Genomic DNA, 14,965 nt, shown 5'->3' with positions numbered 1-14,965 from the left:
GCACGCGCTGTCGATGGTTAGAGAGAGCGTGTGGTAGTGGTCGGGAAAAGGTAATGGGGAGTGCTCTATAGAAATAAATATTCACTATGGTAAGCACAGCGGTATCTGTTACAGGATTGTCAACGAATCCAAAAACCATCTGGGCAGAGGTGGGATTTTAAGAGGGGGAGGGGGCGTGATTTTCAGGTCCTTTGGAAAAAAAGTTAGCAGCGTTTATCCAGCATTTTCTGATTCCTGTCTCTGGGTGGAATTGATCACTTTTGCTGTTGCGTTTAGTTCCCTGCCCAGAGAACTCTAGTTTAATTTAAAAATTTAATCTCTGGATGGGCAAATCATGGTTTTCTAGTAAATTTACGAATCGCTCCCTTCGTGATGTTCAAGTCAGCGGAGGAATGGGCTGTTGCAAACTGAACACAGCATAGGGCTCTAAGCGAACAGCCTTCCAACAGTGTGAAGGGGGGGGGGCACGTGAAGGGTAGTGGGTATAGTGGTTAGAGGGCCTGACAATGATAGGTTCGGATCCCCACTCTGCCATGGAAGCTTACTGGGTGTCCTTGGGCCAGTCACACACTTTCAGACTGATCTACTTCACAGGGTGGTTGTTCAGGCAAAATTGATGTTGTAAGCAGCATTGGGTATTCAGTGGGAGAAAGGCTGGAGTACAGATGCATTAACTAGCAAAACAAATTAAATGGTAAAGTGGCCTTGAAAACAGACAAAGGGTGTTTTAATTTATTATATTTATACACCCTCCAACCCTGACCTTGGCCAGGCTTGGGGCAGCTTACAAACAATTAAAACACTACATAGAATAATTTTAGATTTATTCCCTGCCCTTCATGACAGTCTTAGGACAGGTTACAATAAAAGGCATAATAAAATCCTATACAACAGTAACCTCTATAAAACCAATCCTAAAACCATAAAACATTCTAGACTCTTAATACTTCCACCCCAACCATCCCCCCCCAAAGTGGGAGGAGTGTATAGGACACCTCAATCCCCCCCCCCCATCCCAGTGGAGGTGGGGAGGAAATCATCCAAACTAAATAAAAAATCAATTAAAATAAAACTAAATCAGCCAAATTAAATAAGGTTGTGCCACCTTTCCGGGGGGGTGGGGGGGGGTGGGTCTGCCCAGTGGTGGGATTCAAATCATTTAACCACCAGTTCTGGTGGTAGGATTCAAATAATTTAACAACTGGTTGTTTACAAGCACCATTTTAACAACCGGTTCTGCCGAAGTGGTGCGAACTTGCTGAATCCCACCACTGGGTCTGCCCATCTGGAGTTGTAACTGGTCTCTAAAAGACAGAGATGAGTTCCTCTGAAGAACATGGCTGTTTTGGAGGGTGGACATTATGGCATTATGCCTTGTTAAGGCCCTAGCCCAGTGGTGGCGAACCTTTGGCACTCCAGATGTTATGGACTACAATTCCCATCAGCCCCTGCTGGCATGGCCAATTGGCCATGATGGCAGGGGCTGATGGGAATTGTAGTCCATAACATCTGGAGTGCCAAAGGTTCACCACCACGGCCCTAGCCCCTGCCCTCCCCCGGCTCCATCCCCAAATCACTCGGAGTTTCCCAACCCAGAGTCAGCAACCCTAATTGCACAAATGCCCCTTTTTTAATCTGCCGAGTGATGGAGGGCATTCATTCATGCCATGTGTATATCACAAAGAACAAAAGCGCTGCGTACGTGTCAACATCATTCAAACATTTTATTAAAAACGATCATATAAAAATATAAATTCTGCAATAGAAAGCAAACCCCCCAATTCCCTCATCCCACAGCTTCCCTTTCACAGACTCAGCAGAGGGGTGCTCTCTTGCCTGTTGCTTAAAGCGCGTGTGGATAAAAGACACACAGTTGCTTAACTAAAAACAAAAATCCCTGAGTAAAAAGGTAGGCTAATTGGAAAGACCACAATGGCAAGGGATTTTTGGGCAGTCATCACTGACAGGCCCCTGGATATTACAATACAGAATATCACAAGGACAACATTATAATACAGTCCCTCTTCTCAGTCAGTCCATACCTGTAAACCAGTGGTTCTCAACCTTCCTAACGCCGCGACCCTTTAATACAGCTCCTCATGTTGTGGTGACCCCCAACCCTAACATTTATCCATTTTACAGATGTAGAACACTGATGCAAAGAGTCTTAGGCGACCCCTGTGAAAGGGTCGTTCGACCCCCAAAGGGGTTGTGACCCAGAGGTTGAGAACTACTGCTGTAAACAAGGGTTATAGAGAACTATACTGACCCAGAGAACAATTCCTAGATCTGCTCCCAAGCCTGATGAATAATCCTGGAGAACTCAAAACTTTGCTCACTGTTCTATGTTATCTGTGGAAGACGTGTGTGTGTCCCAAACACCACAAAAACAGTGAGCAAAGTTTTTCGTTCTCCAGGATTATTCATCAGGCTGGGTAGTTGGAGGCAAAACATTGTTAAAGGCTGATGGTGGGAAGGGGAAAAATATTTTCAGGTTATTGGGAAAATGGCACAAGTCTGCAATTTGTAGAGTTTTCAAATAGTATACAGAATGGGTTGCAGATATATAATGATTAGGGGACTGTAGCTAAGACTTCATAGACAAAGATGAGGGTGGGAAGAAGCTATTGAAGCCTGAAGTTATGCTTTCCTGGTACTAACGAAACACACATGTGCTTTATAAGAGCAAAGACAGACCGACACACAACTGCACTGCTGAACACAAACAGAAATGCATTCCCCTTCCCCAAACAAGCTCCCCTCATGCCCCTAAATAAAAGCATCTTTCAAAAAGGCAAACACAAAGTTAACCCCTTCCCCAACCCTAGCGGGATCCACCTGCAAAATTCTTGGGAGGAGTTGTGTTCCCGCTCAGGTATTCTCAGGTGGTCAAAATAAACAGGTACAGGAAAGAAAAGCAGGTTCCTCAGAATAGCTCGTCTAGATCTAGATGGCGTTGCATTCATTTTTCCACAAAGGTATAACAAAACAGCACCTGTATTAGAATCAGCAAAAAACTATGGCATGCAAAGTTTTTATAAGCCATCGAATCTCTTTTTTAAGTAGATGGGAGAGGATGTTGCTAAGTATGGCAAATGTCCACTCGGCAGTTGCAATAGCTGGAATGGTGGGGGGGGGGGGGCAGTTTGCAGACTTCATCAGTGAGGGGTTCAAAAAGATATTTAGGTGTAGCAAGGTATGCTGGGATCAGTGAGCACTGGCTTCTCTCCCATTATCCTTTCTGCAGCCTGTGACCTTTTCCTATCAAGCACTTTGTTTAATTCTGCAAACAACCTCTTCCATTCTATCTGAAGACTGCAGAAAGAGACATCCAGTGGACACTGTCTCTCTCCCCTATCCCCCAAGTTTTTATTATTTGTGTTATTGTTTCAACATCCAGCTTGAGGGAAACTTCTGACAGACTCCCAAGCTTGCAGAGTCCTTTGCCATTTTTGAACATTTATGCACCTATTACTGCACCTATGTACAGAATTCTTCTGTACCAACATAAATACTTGTGTTTTTAAAAGAACTTTCATACAGTTCTCCCATCTCCAGAAACTGTCTAGAATAGACCACAAATATTATGTATCCCTATTATATACATACCTATTATGCATCCCTCTCCACTATTTCCCAAAAGACACCTGCTGAGTCCCAGCTTCCTCCCCCCCAGCCCCCCCAAAAGAGCTACCCAACACTTTATTAACACCCAAGGCCAACAGAGCTTGGATTCAAGCCAAGAGTAGCATCAGCTGCCTCCTTTCCCCAGCAGTGCTTCAAAATCCACAACCAAAACCTGGCAAATTTGGGCTGGCAAATTAAAAAAAAAGAAATACTGTAGTTTAAAAAAAATCTTCCCTGTACATTAATTCCCTTTTTGCTACATGGTTTGCAGCACACACATATCCCACCCTTTTACTGCCCAGAGTCCACATGGTTGCTGACAGGAACTATTTGCATCCCCCCCCCCCCACACAAGCATTCCACATCCTGTGGCTATGCTGGCCACAGCTGTTCTTTCAGGCGCCCCTTGTGAGATGCCCAATCTGTTCCTTGAGGATTTGCCGATTGGTGGCTGCTTGAGAACATCACGAGAGTTCTGCAGGCTCAGGTCAAAAGTCCACCTAGTCCAGTATCCTGCTTCCAGCAGCAGCCAATCAGATGCTTTTGGGAAGCCCATAGCAGGGGTGTTCAGGGCAGGGCCATCTGCTGTCCTAATTTCTCCTAGTGCAACTTCTATGACTGTCGAGTGGCACAACGTGGGAGGAATCCCAGTCCCGGAGGAACACTTGCTCCAGCTGGCGGCGCAGGGTGAATTCCTGGCCTGCCGTAATACTGTCATGGTCGCTCTGGTTGACGATCAACCCCACCCCTGCAGTCTGGGTAAAATAATCTTCAGACCAGTTGGAGGTACCTGGAGGGTCAAAAAGATATGCACGCATTAAAGGCAAAGGCAAGCACTGGTTCATCGCTGACCTGTGGGGTGATGTCACATTGCAACATTTACTAGGGCCCAGGGTCTGCAACCTGCAGCTCTCCAGATGTTCATGGACTACAATTCCCATCAGCCCCTGCCAGCATGGCCGATGGGATTTGTAGACCATGAACATCTGGAGAGCTGCAGGTTGCAGACCCCTGGTAGGCAAACTTTATTTATAGGTAGTTCACCGCTGCCTTTTCCAGCTGTCTACACTACCTCCGGCAAACGGGTTTTACCGACCTCAGAAGGATGGAAGGCGGAGTCAGCCTTGAGTCGCCTGCCTGATACCCACCCCTGTTGAGATCCAACTCAGGTTAGGAACAGAGATTTTGCTGCAATACTGCAGCTTACTACTCATTTACTATCAAACATAACCCGCACAGAATTAAGAGCTTCCTGTAGGATCAAGAGCACAGGAAGTCATCCAGAAAGTGGCATTGGGAGGTACTGACAGGCTGGGTTGATGTTGCACGAATAACTGCTTGCTGGCCTGCTTAATTCCACTGCCTCCCCCTGTATATTTGTGAACAAGAAATTATTTGTAAAAGGCACTCAAAAGAGTAAATGAGCCTACCACAGCGAACACGGACCACTAGCAGTTGGCAGTGAGATGGCAAAAAGAGAACTATTTTGAAACTGTTTTAAAAATGTTTTACCCAGTCTCTCAGCTCAAAGGGCTTTTGTGAAAATAAATCTGTCAAGAAGGATTCTGTAATGTTGCCTTGCAGAGCCTCTTCCAGGTTTCTGTAGGCCCTGGACGAGAGAGGATAACTGGGCCCCTGGTTTGTGTACAAAACCTGAAGCTTCACCAAGTAGTACCAAGCCTTCTCAGCTGTCAGCTTTCTGCTATCAAAGGTATAGACAGAGATACCTGACTTCTTGACCTTTACCAGCATGGACAGAACATGCCAAATCCCAGAGCGGAATGAGAACCCCTGGGAGTAAGAGAAGTGTTTTGGGCCTGGAATGACAGACACAAGGGTGGAATGATGGCTCCTTCAATTGAAATTGGTGTAAGGTATTTCATTCCACTCGAAGGCTTGCGATTATCAGGGCAGAACCCTGATTTCAATCACAGGGGCTGTCATTCCAGTCCCAGAACACTTCTGTTTTCTCCCAGGAGTAGTCATTCCACTCAGGGGGCTATCATTCCTGACCCAGGGCAATCAGGTCAACTGGAGTAAATGGCTCCTTTGGGAAATAGCCTCTATGCCATTATACCCCATTGAAGTCCCTCCCCTTCCCAAACCTCACCCTCCACAGGCTCCACCCTCAAAATCTCCAGGTATTCCCAGCCCAGAGCTGGCAAACCCTAATCAGAGAGGTATGTACCAATGTAGGCCAGGCGGTCAGTCACCATGTACTTGTTGTGATTGACGTGTGTGTATGGAATCGGAGGTTGTTCTCCCTCTCCAGGAACAACAAAAAGATTCTGAAAGGAAAACAGACATTACAGCCTAGTGGGGGGTCACTTTCAAGGGGGGGAGGGGCTGAGGCTCAATGGCATGGAATGTTCACAGCATGTGGAAGGTCCCAGGTTCTATTCCCACCATTTCCAGTTAAAGGATCTCAGGTAGACGGTATCGGCAGAGACCTTTCTCTGCCTGAGGCTCGGAAGAATGGCTGCCTGTCAGAGGAGACAGTACTAGGCCAAGATGGACAACTGGGCTAAGGCAGTTTAAAATATGAAGCATAAAAACAAAACGTTCAAGCCAAGAAGCTATTTCTCTGTATTGTTGAAGGCTTTCACGCCAGATTCAACTGGTTGTTGTGGGTTTTCCGGGCTGTGTGGCCGTGGTCTGGTAGATCTTCTTCCTAACCTGCAGGAGCAGCAGTGGCGAAGTGGTTAAGAAGAATGCAGGTGCATTCTAATCTGGGGAAACCGGGTTTGATTCCCCGCTCTGCTGCTTGAGGTGTGGAGGCTTATCTGGGGAATTCAGATTAGCCTGTGCACTCCCACACACGCCAGCTGGGTGACCTTGGGCTAGTCACAGCTTTTCAGAGCTCTAAGTCACAGCTTTTCGAAGTGTGTTATACACAGTAACAGACTTCTCTCTGTGATACACCTCTGAACATGCCAGCCATAGATGCAGGCAAATCGTTAGGAACAAGACCATGGCCACACAGCCTGGAAAACCCACAACAACAAGGCATTTCTCTATTTATTATGGATTTCAGTAAGTAAGAAGAACCTTCCTTTCTCATCTGTCAATTTTTGTGGGCAGATGAGAATGTTGAGTGGGCTTGGGAGGCAGTGGGACAGTCAGGAGAGCTGAGCACAGCTAATGCCCATACTCCGTTCTCTCCTTGCCCTGCCTCAGAATATTGGCTAAACACAGCCTACCTGAATGTCTCCCTATGCACGTACTAGTCTCTTGCCATGCTGCCACAGTTTGCTAGGGGGCCCCTGGGCACTCCTGCTGCCTATTCCCATGGTCAGGCTGTCACAGCCCCTTCCAGGCTTCCTGCTCCCATAGCAAAGCGTGGCATTGCGTCCAGAGGCAAGGATGCGCAGAGGGGGAGATCTGCACCATCTTGAGCCTCCCCAGCGAGTCACATATGGCTCACGGGCCACAATTTGGCCACCTCTGATTTAGAGCTTCACAGTGATCAAAGACAAGGCATTATCCCAGGAATTCTTACAATTCGTCTGTAAGAGGCAGTGGTTCTATCCAACATGCAAAGGGGCTCCTGCTGAGAGGCAGGGGCTCGCCAACACCTAACACATTGTATTGTCGAAGGCTTTCACGGCCGGAATCACTGGAGTGTTGTGGGTTTTCCGGGCTGTATGGGCGTGTTCCAGTAGCGTTTTCTCCTGACGTTTCTGAAGATGCCAGCCACAGATGCAGGCAAAACGTCAGGAGAAAATGCTACTGGAACACGGCCGTACAGCCCAGGAACCCCACAACACTCCACCTAACACATCTGTCTGCATAAAGCGCAGTCAAGTTGCAGCCAACTTATGGTGGCCCTGTAGGGTTTTCAAGGCAAGAGACTAACATAAGTGGTTTGCCATTGCCTGCCTCTGCGTAGCAGCCTGGTATTCCTTGGGGGGGCGGGGGGTCCCATCCAAGTACTAGACAGGATTCATCCTGCTTAACTTCCGATGTCTACTGCATTTGGCGTGCAATAAAAGGCTGAGGAAGCAGACAAGCGAGTGAATGGAGACAGCCCTCCCATGCCTGGTTTGACTGGGTGACCAGTCAAACCAGGACCTCCAAACCGAGACCTCCAAAAGTCAAGCTGCACATATCTGGATCAAGAAAAAGGGTCCATGGGAAGGGTCCCTAGCTTTCCCCTTTTGATCCTAGGACTCACCACCTCGATGGGGCAACTCAGTGGCTTCTGGCTGAGGATGATGAGCGACTCCAGGAAGACAAACATGTCACGATGCGAGTGTGGCCAGCAACTGATGAGAAGGCGCACATTTACTCTTCTGTCACAGGCGGCGGCACGCAAGGCGTCGTCGATAACGGGCCAGTACCTGTGGGGGGGAACCACACACAACCGCACTGGAGTCAATCCCAGCTGCTGAGCCTGAAAACAGAAACTGACTGACTGCAAATATGACGCTACTGCTAGATCTGGCTTTCTGTTCACACAATTGTAACTCAACTCTGCTGATTTATTAGGTGGCAAACTAAAGCATGAGTAGCAGCTGAAGATTAGTCCTAGCACTGTGGTTCACTGATGTTCTTTATTGTGGCTGTTTCTTCCAATCTGCCCTCCCACACCAATTCCCTTATCCACAACTGTGGAAACCACATTCTTTGGACACTTTTCCACATATTGAATAATGCACTTCCAGTCCACTTTAACAATTGCTTGCAAGTAGCTTTGGGCACTTTCACACACGCAGAATACTGCACTTTCAATCCACTTTCACAATTGTTTGCAAGTGGATTTTGCGATTTCACACAGTAAAATCCAGCTGCAAAGTGCATCGAAAGTGAATTGAAAGTGCATTGTTCTGCATGTGCGAAAGTGCCATTTCACACAGTAAACTCCAGCTGCAAAGTGCATTGAAAGCAGATTATTTGGCATGGGAGAAAGCGCCCTTTCCCTTCATCACAGAAGAAGCAAAAAGGGTCCAGGAGTTATTTTAGCCCTCAATCCCAGCTACCATACCCCCTGCTCACACCTCTTGGGTTTGCAGAATGAGCACTGTGGCTCATAGTCCATCACAGCAATGTAGACGAAAGCCCGGGCATCCTCAATCGTGCGCACAATAGCCATGAGATCGGAGGTGCGGCCTTCTGAACACAGGGCTGGCGGGGAACTCTGCAGAAACAACAGAAAACCACAGTGTTGGGGGCTGGGAGAAGGAGAGATGTCCCAGTCCCCTTGTCAGAGGTGCCCTGAATAGTTTAACAGTGGTTCTCCATGAACTGAGGGACAGGGAAGCCTTTTCCTGGCACGGCCTGCTCTAAATACTCTGAAAATGCAGGGGATTGATGATAAGAGCAGCCATGCTGGGTTGGACCAATGGTCCATCTAGTCCAATATCCTGTTTCACAACGCAGTCAGCCAGGTGCCCCTGGAAAGCCTATAAGGAAAGTACAGAACAGAAAATTCTTCACTTAGTAGATAACTGGGGAATTGACTGCCACATGTTATGGAAGGGGCATACACATCCTGACAGATGGCCACTTAGATTTAAAGGCGGATTGGACAGATTTGTGGAGAAGTAATTCATGAATGGCCACTGACCACAAGAACTAAAGGGAACCTCCATGCCTTGAGGCAGTAGCCCTCTGAATACCAGTGCCAGGGGGCAATATCAGGGGGAGATCTTGGCCTTTGTGCCTTGTTTGCTGGCCATTGCGTGAAACCAAATGGGATGGAGGTGCCTTGCACTGAATTTGACCACTGGGCCATAAAGGTCCGCCTACTCTGACTGGTAGCAACTCTCAGGAAGGAGTCTCTTGCGTCACCTCCAACCTGATAATGGAGATGGTGGGAACTGAACCTGGGTCCTTCTGCATGCCAAGCAAGTGCTCTGCCACCGTCCACAGCCCTTTCTTGTACTGGACTAGATGGATCACAGGTCTAATCCAGCAGGGCTCTTCTTATATTCTAATATCAGCAGGGATTACACACATGAAACACCTGCGCTGTCACTGGCCTATGGTTCCTCCCATGATCTACCAAGAGAGACCAAATGGGGTTTGTTTTTTGGTGCTACTACCCCCCCTCCCTCTGGCTGTGGGTTTTTTGGTGCTACTACCCCCTGCCCCCCGCAATACACTGTTGAACTGCTCTTTGTCTTAAACTGCATGCCCTGCCCCTGAATTCCAGGTGGAATTGGGGTGGGGAGGAGTGGAGTTCAAGGCTGGGTTCAACTGAGTCTAGCTTTAAATTGCAGGCTCTGCCTTGAAGCTCACAATTTAAAGCTGCACCTGGTCAGGCAGAGGCCAGCCTTGAACTACAGGCTCAGCCTGGCTGGGTCCAGCTTTATACTGCTGGCTCTGCCTCCGAAGTCCACATGACTTTGGAGGTGGAGTTTAGGAGGCAGAGCCCACAGTTTAAAGCCCACAGTGCTTGACCTGGGTGCCAACTTTAGAAGAAGAAGAAGAGTCTGGATTTATATCCCCCCTTTCTCTCCTGTAAGGAGGCTCAAAGGGGCTTACAATCTCCTTTCCCTCCCCTGCCCCCCAACAAACACCTTGTGAGGTGGATGGGGCTAAGAGAGCTCCGAAGAACTGTGACTAGCTCAAGGTCACCCAGCTGGCATGTGTTTGAGTGCACAAGCTAATCTGGTTCCCCAGATAAGCCCCCACAGCTCAAGTGGCAGAGCAGGGAATCAAACCCGGTTCCTCCAGATTAGAGTGCACCTGCTCTTAACCACTATGCCACGCTGGCTAGTAGATACACCCCTTGATTTTGGGGCACTACTGACTACTTTCAAGAGTACCGCCTGCCTGGGACTTTGCCTGTGCCTCCACCTGCTCAACTCGTCTACCAGTGCAGAACCTGACAGTACAAAAGGGTTTCCGATGCTTTTTACTTGCAAGGAAACTGACCTATCCCAGAACTTCCAGATGCTCAAGGGAACAAAGAGAACGGAACAATAGCCAGGCTTACAGAAATGTAGAGTTCGGCACTGGAGCCGTTGAGTTGAAGCTTCAAGGGGCTGTTTAGGCTGGACTTTGCCGCAAGGCTGGCTGGCCATGCTGCAGGGATGGAAGCCTCTTCTCCTCCCAGCATGTGGTACATAGTAAAGATACGACCCAGATCCTGAGCCAGACAGCTGCAGTTGTACAGGACAGCACCCAGTTCCTTGACCTGTCACGTAAAGAACAAAGATGGCCTCTTTCTCTCCAACCATCCTCTCCTCTGGCAATGTGCTTCTCTGGAGCAAACTCACCCCACACCCAGAAGATACCTGAGTGAGTGAGCGCCAGTCCATGTTGGCGCTGCCTATGTAGACATGCTTCTGATCTACTACCCAGAACTTGGTGTGCACGATCCCCCCGGTCAAATTCTTCATGTTGACATATTGTACGTCTGCACCTGTGGAGGATGCAGGGAATACATTCAATTTACTCTGGCAAACGATCTGTGCCCCCGTGTTCTTCATCCCTCGTTCACCAGGTCACCTTAATCACAAGGCTCTGTGTTTTTCACAATGATACACATAATTAGATTCTGGAACAAAATCAAGTAAGTCATGGCCCCATGGAGGACGACCTCTCCATCTCTCCAGTTAGGGCTGCCAGCTCTGGGTTGGAAAATACCTGGAGATTTGGGGGGCAAAGGCTAGGAAAGGCGGGATTTGGGGAGCACCTTCAATGGGGTGTAATGCCATAAAGTCTGCCTTCCAACGCAGCCATTGGTTAACTGCGCTCCAGGTTAACTGATGTCTGGTACCTGGATATCAGTTTTAATAGCAGAAAATCTCCAGCTACCTCTTCGGGGCTAAGGTGATAAAGTAATGGCAACAGGGATGGAACAATTCAAATACAACCGTGTTGACCTCTGTCGCAATTAAATTGTAGTCAGAAAGACCCAGTGGCATACCGCCCTAAGGACATGAGGTCACCCATGTCCTGGGCGCATGCCTTTTGGTCACATGGGGGGTGCCAAGCACACACCCCCACGTGATGAAAGGCGTGTGCCCCGGCCACACACCTCTGAGCCCCCACCCCGCCACCTCCCTGCAAGCCATCTCCAGGGCCTGGGAATGGCAGGAGACAGCCGGCAGAACACGGGGCTGTGCCCCCCTGGGCTCGGGGGCATAGCTCAGGGACACCAAGCCCCTGGGAGGGGGGTGCCCAGAGAAGGAGTTATCCCCAGGCCCCACCCACCCACCACCCACGCCTCCAGAAAGACCTAAATAACAAATTTAATGTAACGTAACAAATGCTTCTCTGGGCTTCAACAATAAAACATAAGTTAGCTGGCAGAAAAACAACCTGTGTGTAATGCACTGTACTACAAATGGATTACAACTAATGAGGACTCCACACAGTTATGAAGAAAACAAAAAAAACCCCTTAATTTTAGCATATACAAAACTTTTTTGGGGAAATTGGAATATGCTGTTTGAAATATGCTGCCACAGGAGGTGGTGATGGCCACTAACCTGGATAGCGTTAAAAGGGGCTTGGACAGATTTATGGAGGAGAAGTCGATCTATGGCTACCAATCTTGATCCTCCTTGATCTGAGATTGCAAATGCCTTAGCAGACCAGGTGCTCAGGAGCAGCAGCAGCAGAAGGCCATTGCTTTCACATCCTGCACGTGAACTCCCAAAGGTACCTGGTGGGCCACTGCAAGTAGCAGAGTGCTGGACTAGATGGACTCTGGTCTGATCCAGCAGGCTCTATCTTATGTTCTTAAATAAGTTCCTTTCACTGCCCTTGTTACAAATAATAACAAAACCTGTTGCAATTTCAAAGTTTACCTTGCAGTGCCTTTAAAACTGGGAAAACACCTCCTTGCATTAAATTCATTATTTAGGTTTTTCTGACTACGATTTTAATTTTGATCAAGGTCACCACGGTTGTATTTGTACCACTAAGTCCTACCTTTCCTCCCAGATGTTCAGGCTCCTCCACCCCTATTTTATTCTCTCAATGATCCTGTTAGGTAAGTCAGGGTAAGAAAGAGCAACGGGCCCAAAGTTACGCAATAAGCTTTGTGGCTGAGCTCTGGGATTCAAACCCATGTTTCTTCCATTGTAGTCCAACACACAAACCACTACACTGCACCTCATTGGCTCTCGAAAGACTCAGAAGATGACTGCCATTATTAGAACACCGTTTGGCATTACCTCGGTTGGCGAACTCCTCTGTGTCGTCCTTGGACATCTGAGGGCTATTCACGGCGATGCTGAGCTTCACGCCCAGAGAAGGCAGGCCCAGCAGTGAGTCAAACACATCTCTGCCCTGCAGAACAACAGTACAGTGATATTTTGTATTTACAGAACACATTTTGTACTTTGCCAGCTTTCCTTACAACACCCCTGCAAGGTAGCTCCAGGATTAATACCTCTGTTGCTCCATATTGCTGGGAAAAGGCTGGTTATCCAAGGCCCGGGTAAAGATCTTTTCTTGGTTGTAAAATTGTCTTTAGCTGGGGTATTTATTTTACATTAAAATGTCATGTGTTTTATTGAAAGCCTGCATTTTCACTGAGACTCAAGGTGGATTACAGAGCTCAGAAGGGGGTTGAGTAGAAATGTACTACAGTTTAGGGCATGGAATGAACAATGCAGGAGAATTAGGAGTACTGAACAGAAGGACAGGGTGAGCAATAATGGCACAGGGCTAGGATTATTAGGAGTACCAGTACCAGTGCAGCAGGACTAGCAGTGCCAATTTAAACAGTAGTGTGAGCATTGGACTGCCCAGGGAAGAAATGTGGAATGTGAACTTGGCTGAGGGTTGAACCTGGCTGTTCATTTAATAATCCACCTTCTCACTAAAGTTGCTTGCAGATAGGGGCAAAGAACCAAGGTGGCGGCGGCAGCAAGTGGGGTAATTATAATGGTAATGGAGGCCTCCACCCAGACACCCCTCTGCAGACTCCCCTTTGAGCTGAGAAAAACAGATTTTGTTGTCCTTCAAAACCCTGGGGGCACTGCAGGTTGTGTTTCAGGGGCTCTCCTGGGATTACATCTGATCTCCAAGTGACAGAGGCCCCTTCCGCACACGCAAAATAATGCATTTTCAAACCATTTTCACAACTGTTTGCAAGTGGATTTTGCTATTCCGCACAGCTTCAAAGAGCCCTGAAAGCAGTTTGAAAGTGCATTATTCTGCAAGTGCGGAATGAGCCAGAGATCAGTTCACATGTAGAAAACGGCTGCTTTGGAAGGCAGGCTCTATGGCCGTGGTGGCGAACCTTTGGCACTCCAGATGTTATGGACTACAATTCCCATCAGCCCCTTCCAGCATGGTCAATTGGCCATGCTGGCAGGGGCTGATGGGAATTATAGTCCATAACATCTGGAGTGCCAAAGGTTCACCACCACTGCTCTATGGCATAATGCCCCACTAAAGTCTCTCTCCTCCCTAAACCTCACCCTCCTCAGGCTCCACCCCCAAAACCTCCACGTATTTATCAACCTGGAGCTGACAACCTTAGTGTCCCACTGTCAGCCGCCCTGCCTAATCGGTTGGGCCGTCTCTGCCGCACTTCTATCCCCACCCTCAACAAAGGGTTTGTGGCTTTCATGCTTCTTCCCCCTACTGCTGTGCTGGATCCTAGAAGCGCAACTGACCTGCTGAGCAGAGGGATCCTGCACCTTAATATCGGAGTCTCGGAGAGTGAAGTAGAAAGCGGCAATATCCACACTGCTGTTGGCTCCAGCCAGAAGGTCCATCCAAGCCTGGTAGATGCTCAGATGACGAGGGTCCTCCGGTTGGTATTCCAATGTGTCTGGAATGCTCTCCACCAATACGAGGCTGGAGCCAACGAAGGGAAAGGAAGAAAATGGCAGTGTTAGTTCCAGGATGTTCACCTTGCTAAATCAGAAGCCAGCTCCACATTATAGAACAGTGGTTCTCAACCTTCCTAATGCCGCGACCCTTTAATACAGTTCCTCATGCTGTGGTGACCCCCAACCCTAACATTTATCCATTTTACAGATGGAGAACACTGATGCAGAGAGTCTTAGGTGACCCCTGTGAAAGGGTCGTTCGACCCCAAAAGGGGTCCCGACCCCCAAGTTGAGAACCACTGTTATAAAGCCTCTGGATTGGTCTGACAAAAGAAGAAGAAGAGTTGGGTTTATATCCCCCCTTTCTCTCCTGTAGGAGACTCAAATGGGCTTACAAACTCCTTTCCCTTTCTCTCCCCACAACAAACACCCTGTGAGGTAGGTGGGGCTGAGAGAGCTCCGAAGAACTGTGACTAGCCCAAGGTCACCCAGCTGGCATGTGTTGGAGTGTACAGGCTAATCTGAATTCCCCAGATAAGCCTTCACAGCTCAGGCAGCAGAGCGGGGAATCAAACCCGGTTCTCCAGATTAGAGTG

General features: G+C 48.2%; 1 protein-coding gene across 2 annotated transcripts in view; it reads right to left on the bottom strand.

Annotated features, from left to right (window-relative positions):
• Positions 1-1,699: 1,699 nt before the first annotated feature.
• LOC125441864 (5'-3' exonuclease PLD3-like) overlaps positions 1,700-14,965 on the bottom strand; it is a 30,582-nt gene continuing 17,316 nt past the window's right edge. For both annotated transcript variants that reach the window (XM_048512836.1, XM_048512844.1), the window contains 8 exons: positions 14,211-14,394; positions 12,759-12,873; positions 10,869-10,996; positions 10,568-10,768; positions 8,625-8,764; positions 7,802-7,967; positions 5,816-5,915; positions 1,700-4,417 (listed from right to left, as the gene is read on the bottom strand). In XM_048512836.1, the coding sequence (XP_048368793.1) occupies positions 4,218-4,417; positions 5,816-5,915; positions 7,802-7,967; positions 8,625-8,764; positions 10,568-10,768; positions 10,869-10,996; positions 12,759-12,873; positions 14,211-14,394 (1,234 nt within the window). In that variant the 3' untranslated portion in view covers positions 1,700-4,217. The remainder of the gene's footprint in view (positions 4,418-5,815; positions 5,916-7,801; positions 7,968-8,624; positions 8,765-10,567; positions 10,769-10,868; positions 10,997-12,758; positions 12,874-14,210; positions 14,395-14,965) is intronic.

This window comes from Sphaerodactylus townsendi, linkage group LG01 (assembly GCF_021028975.2).
Source record: "Sphaerodactylus townsendi isolate TG3544 linkage group LG01, MPM_Stown_v2.3, whole genome shotgun sequence".
Classification (NCBI taxonomy): domain Eukaryota; kingdom Metazoa; phylum Chordata; class Lepidosauria; order Squamata; family Sphaerodactylidae; genus Sphaerodactylus; species Sphaerodactylus townsendi.
This window is presented reverse-complemented; position numbering and strand designations above follow the sequence as displayed.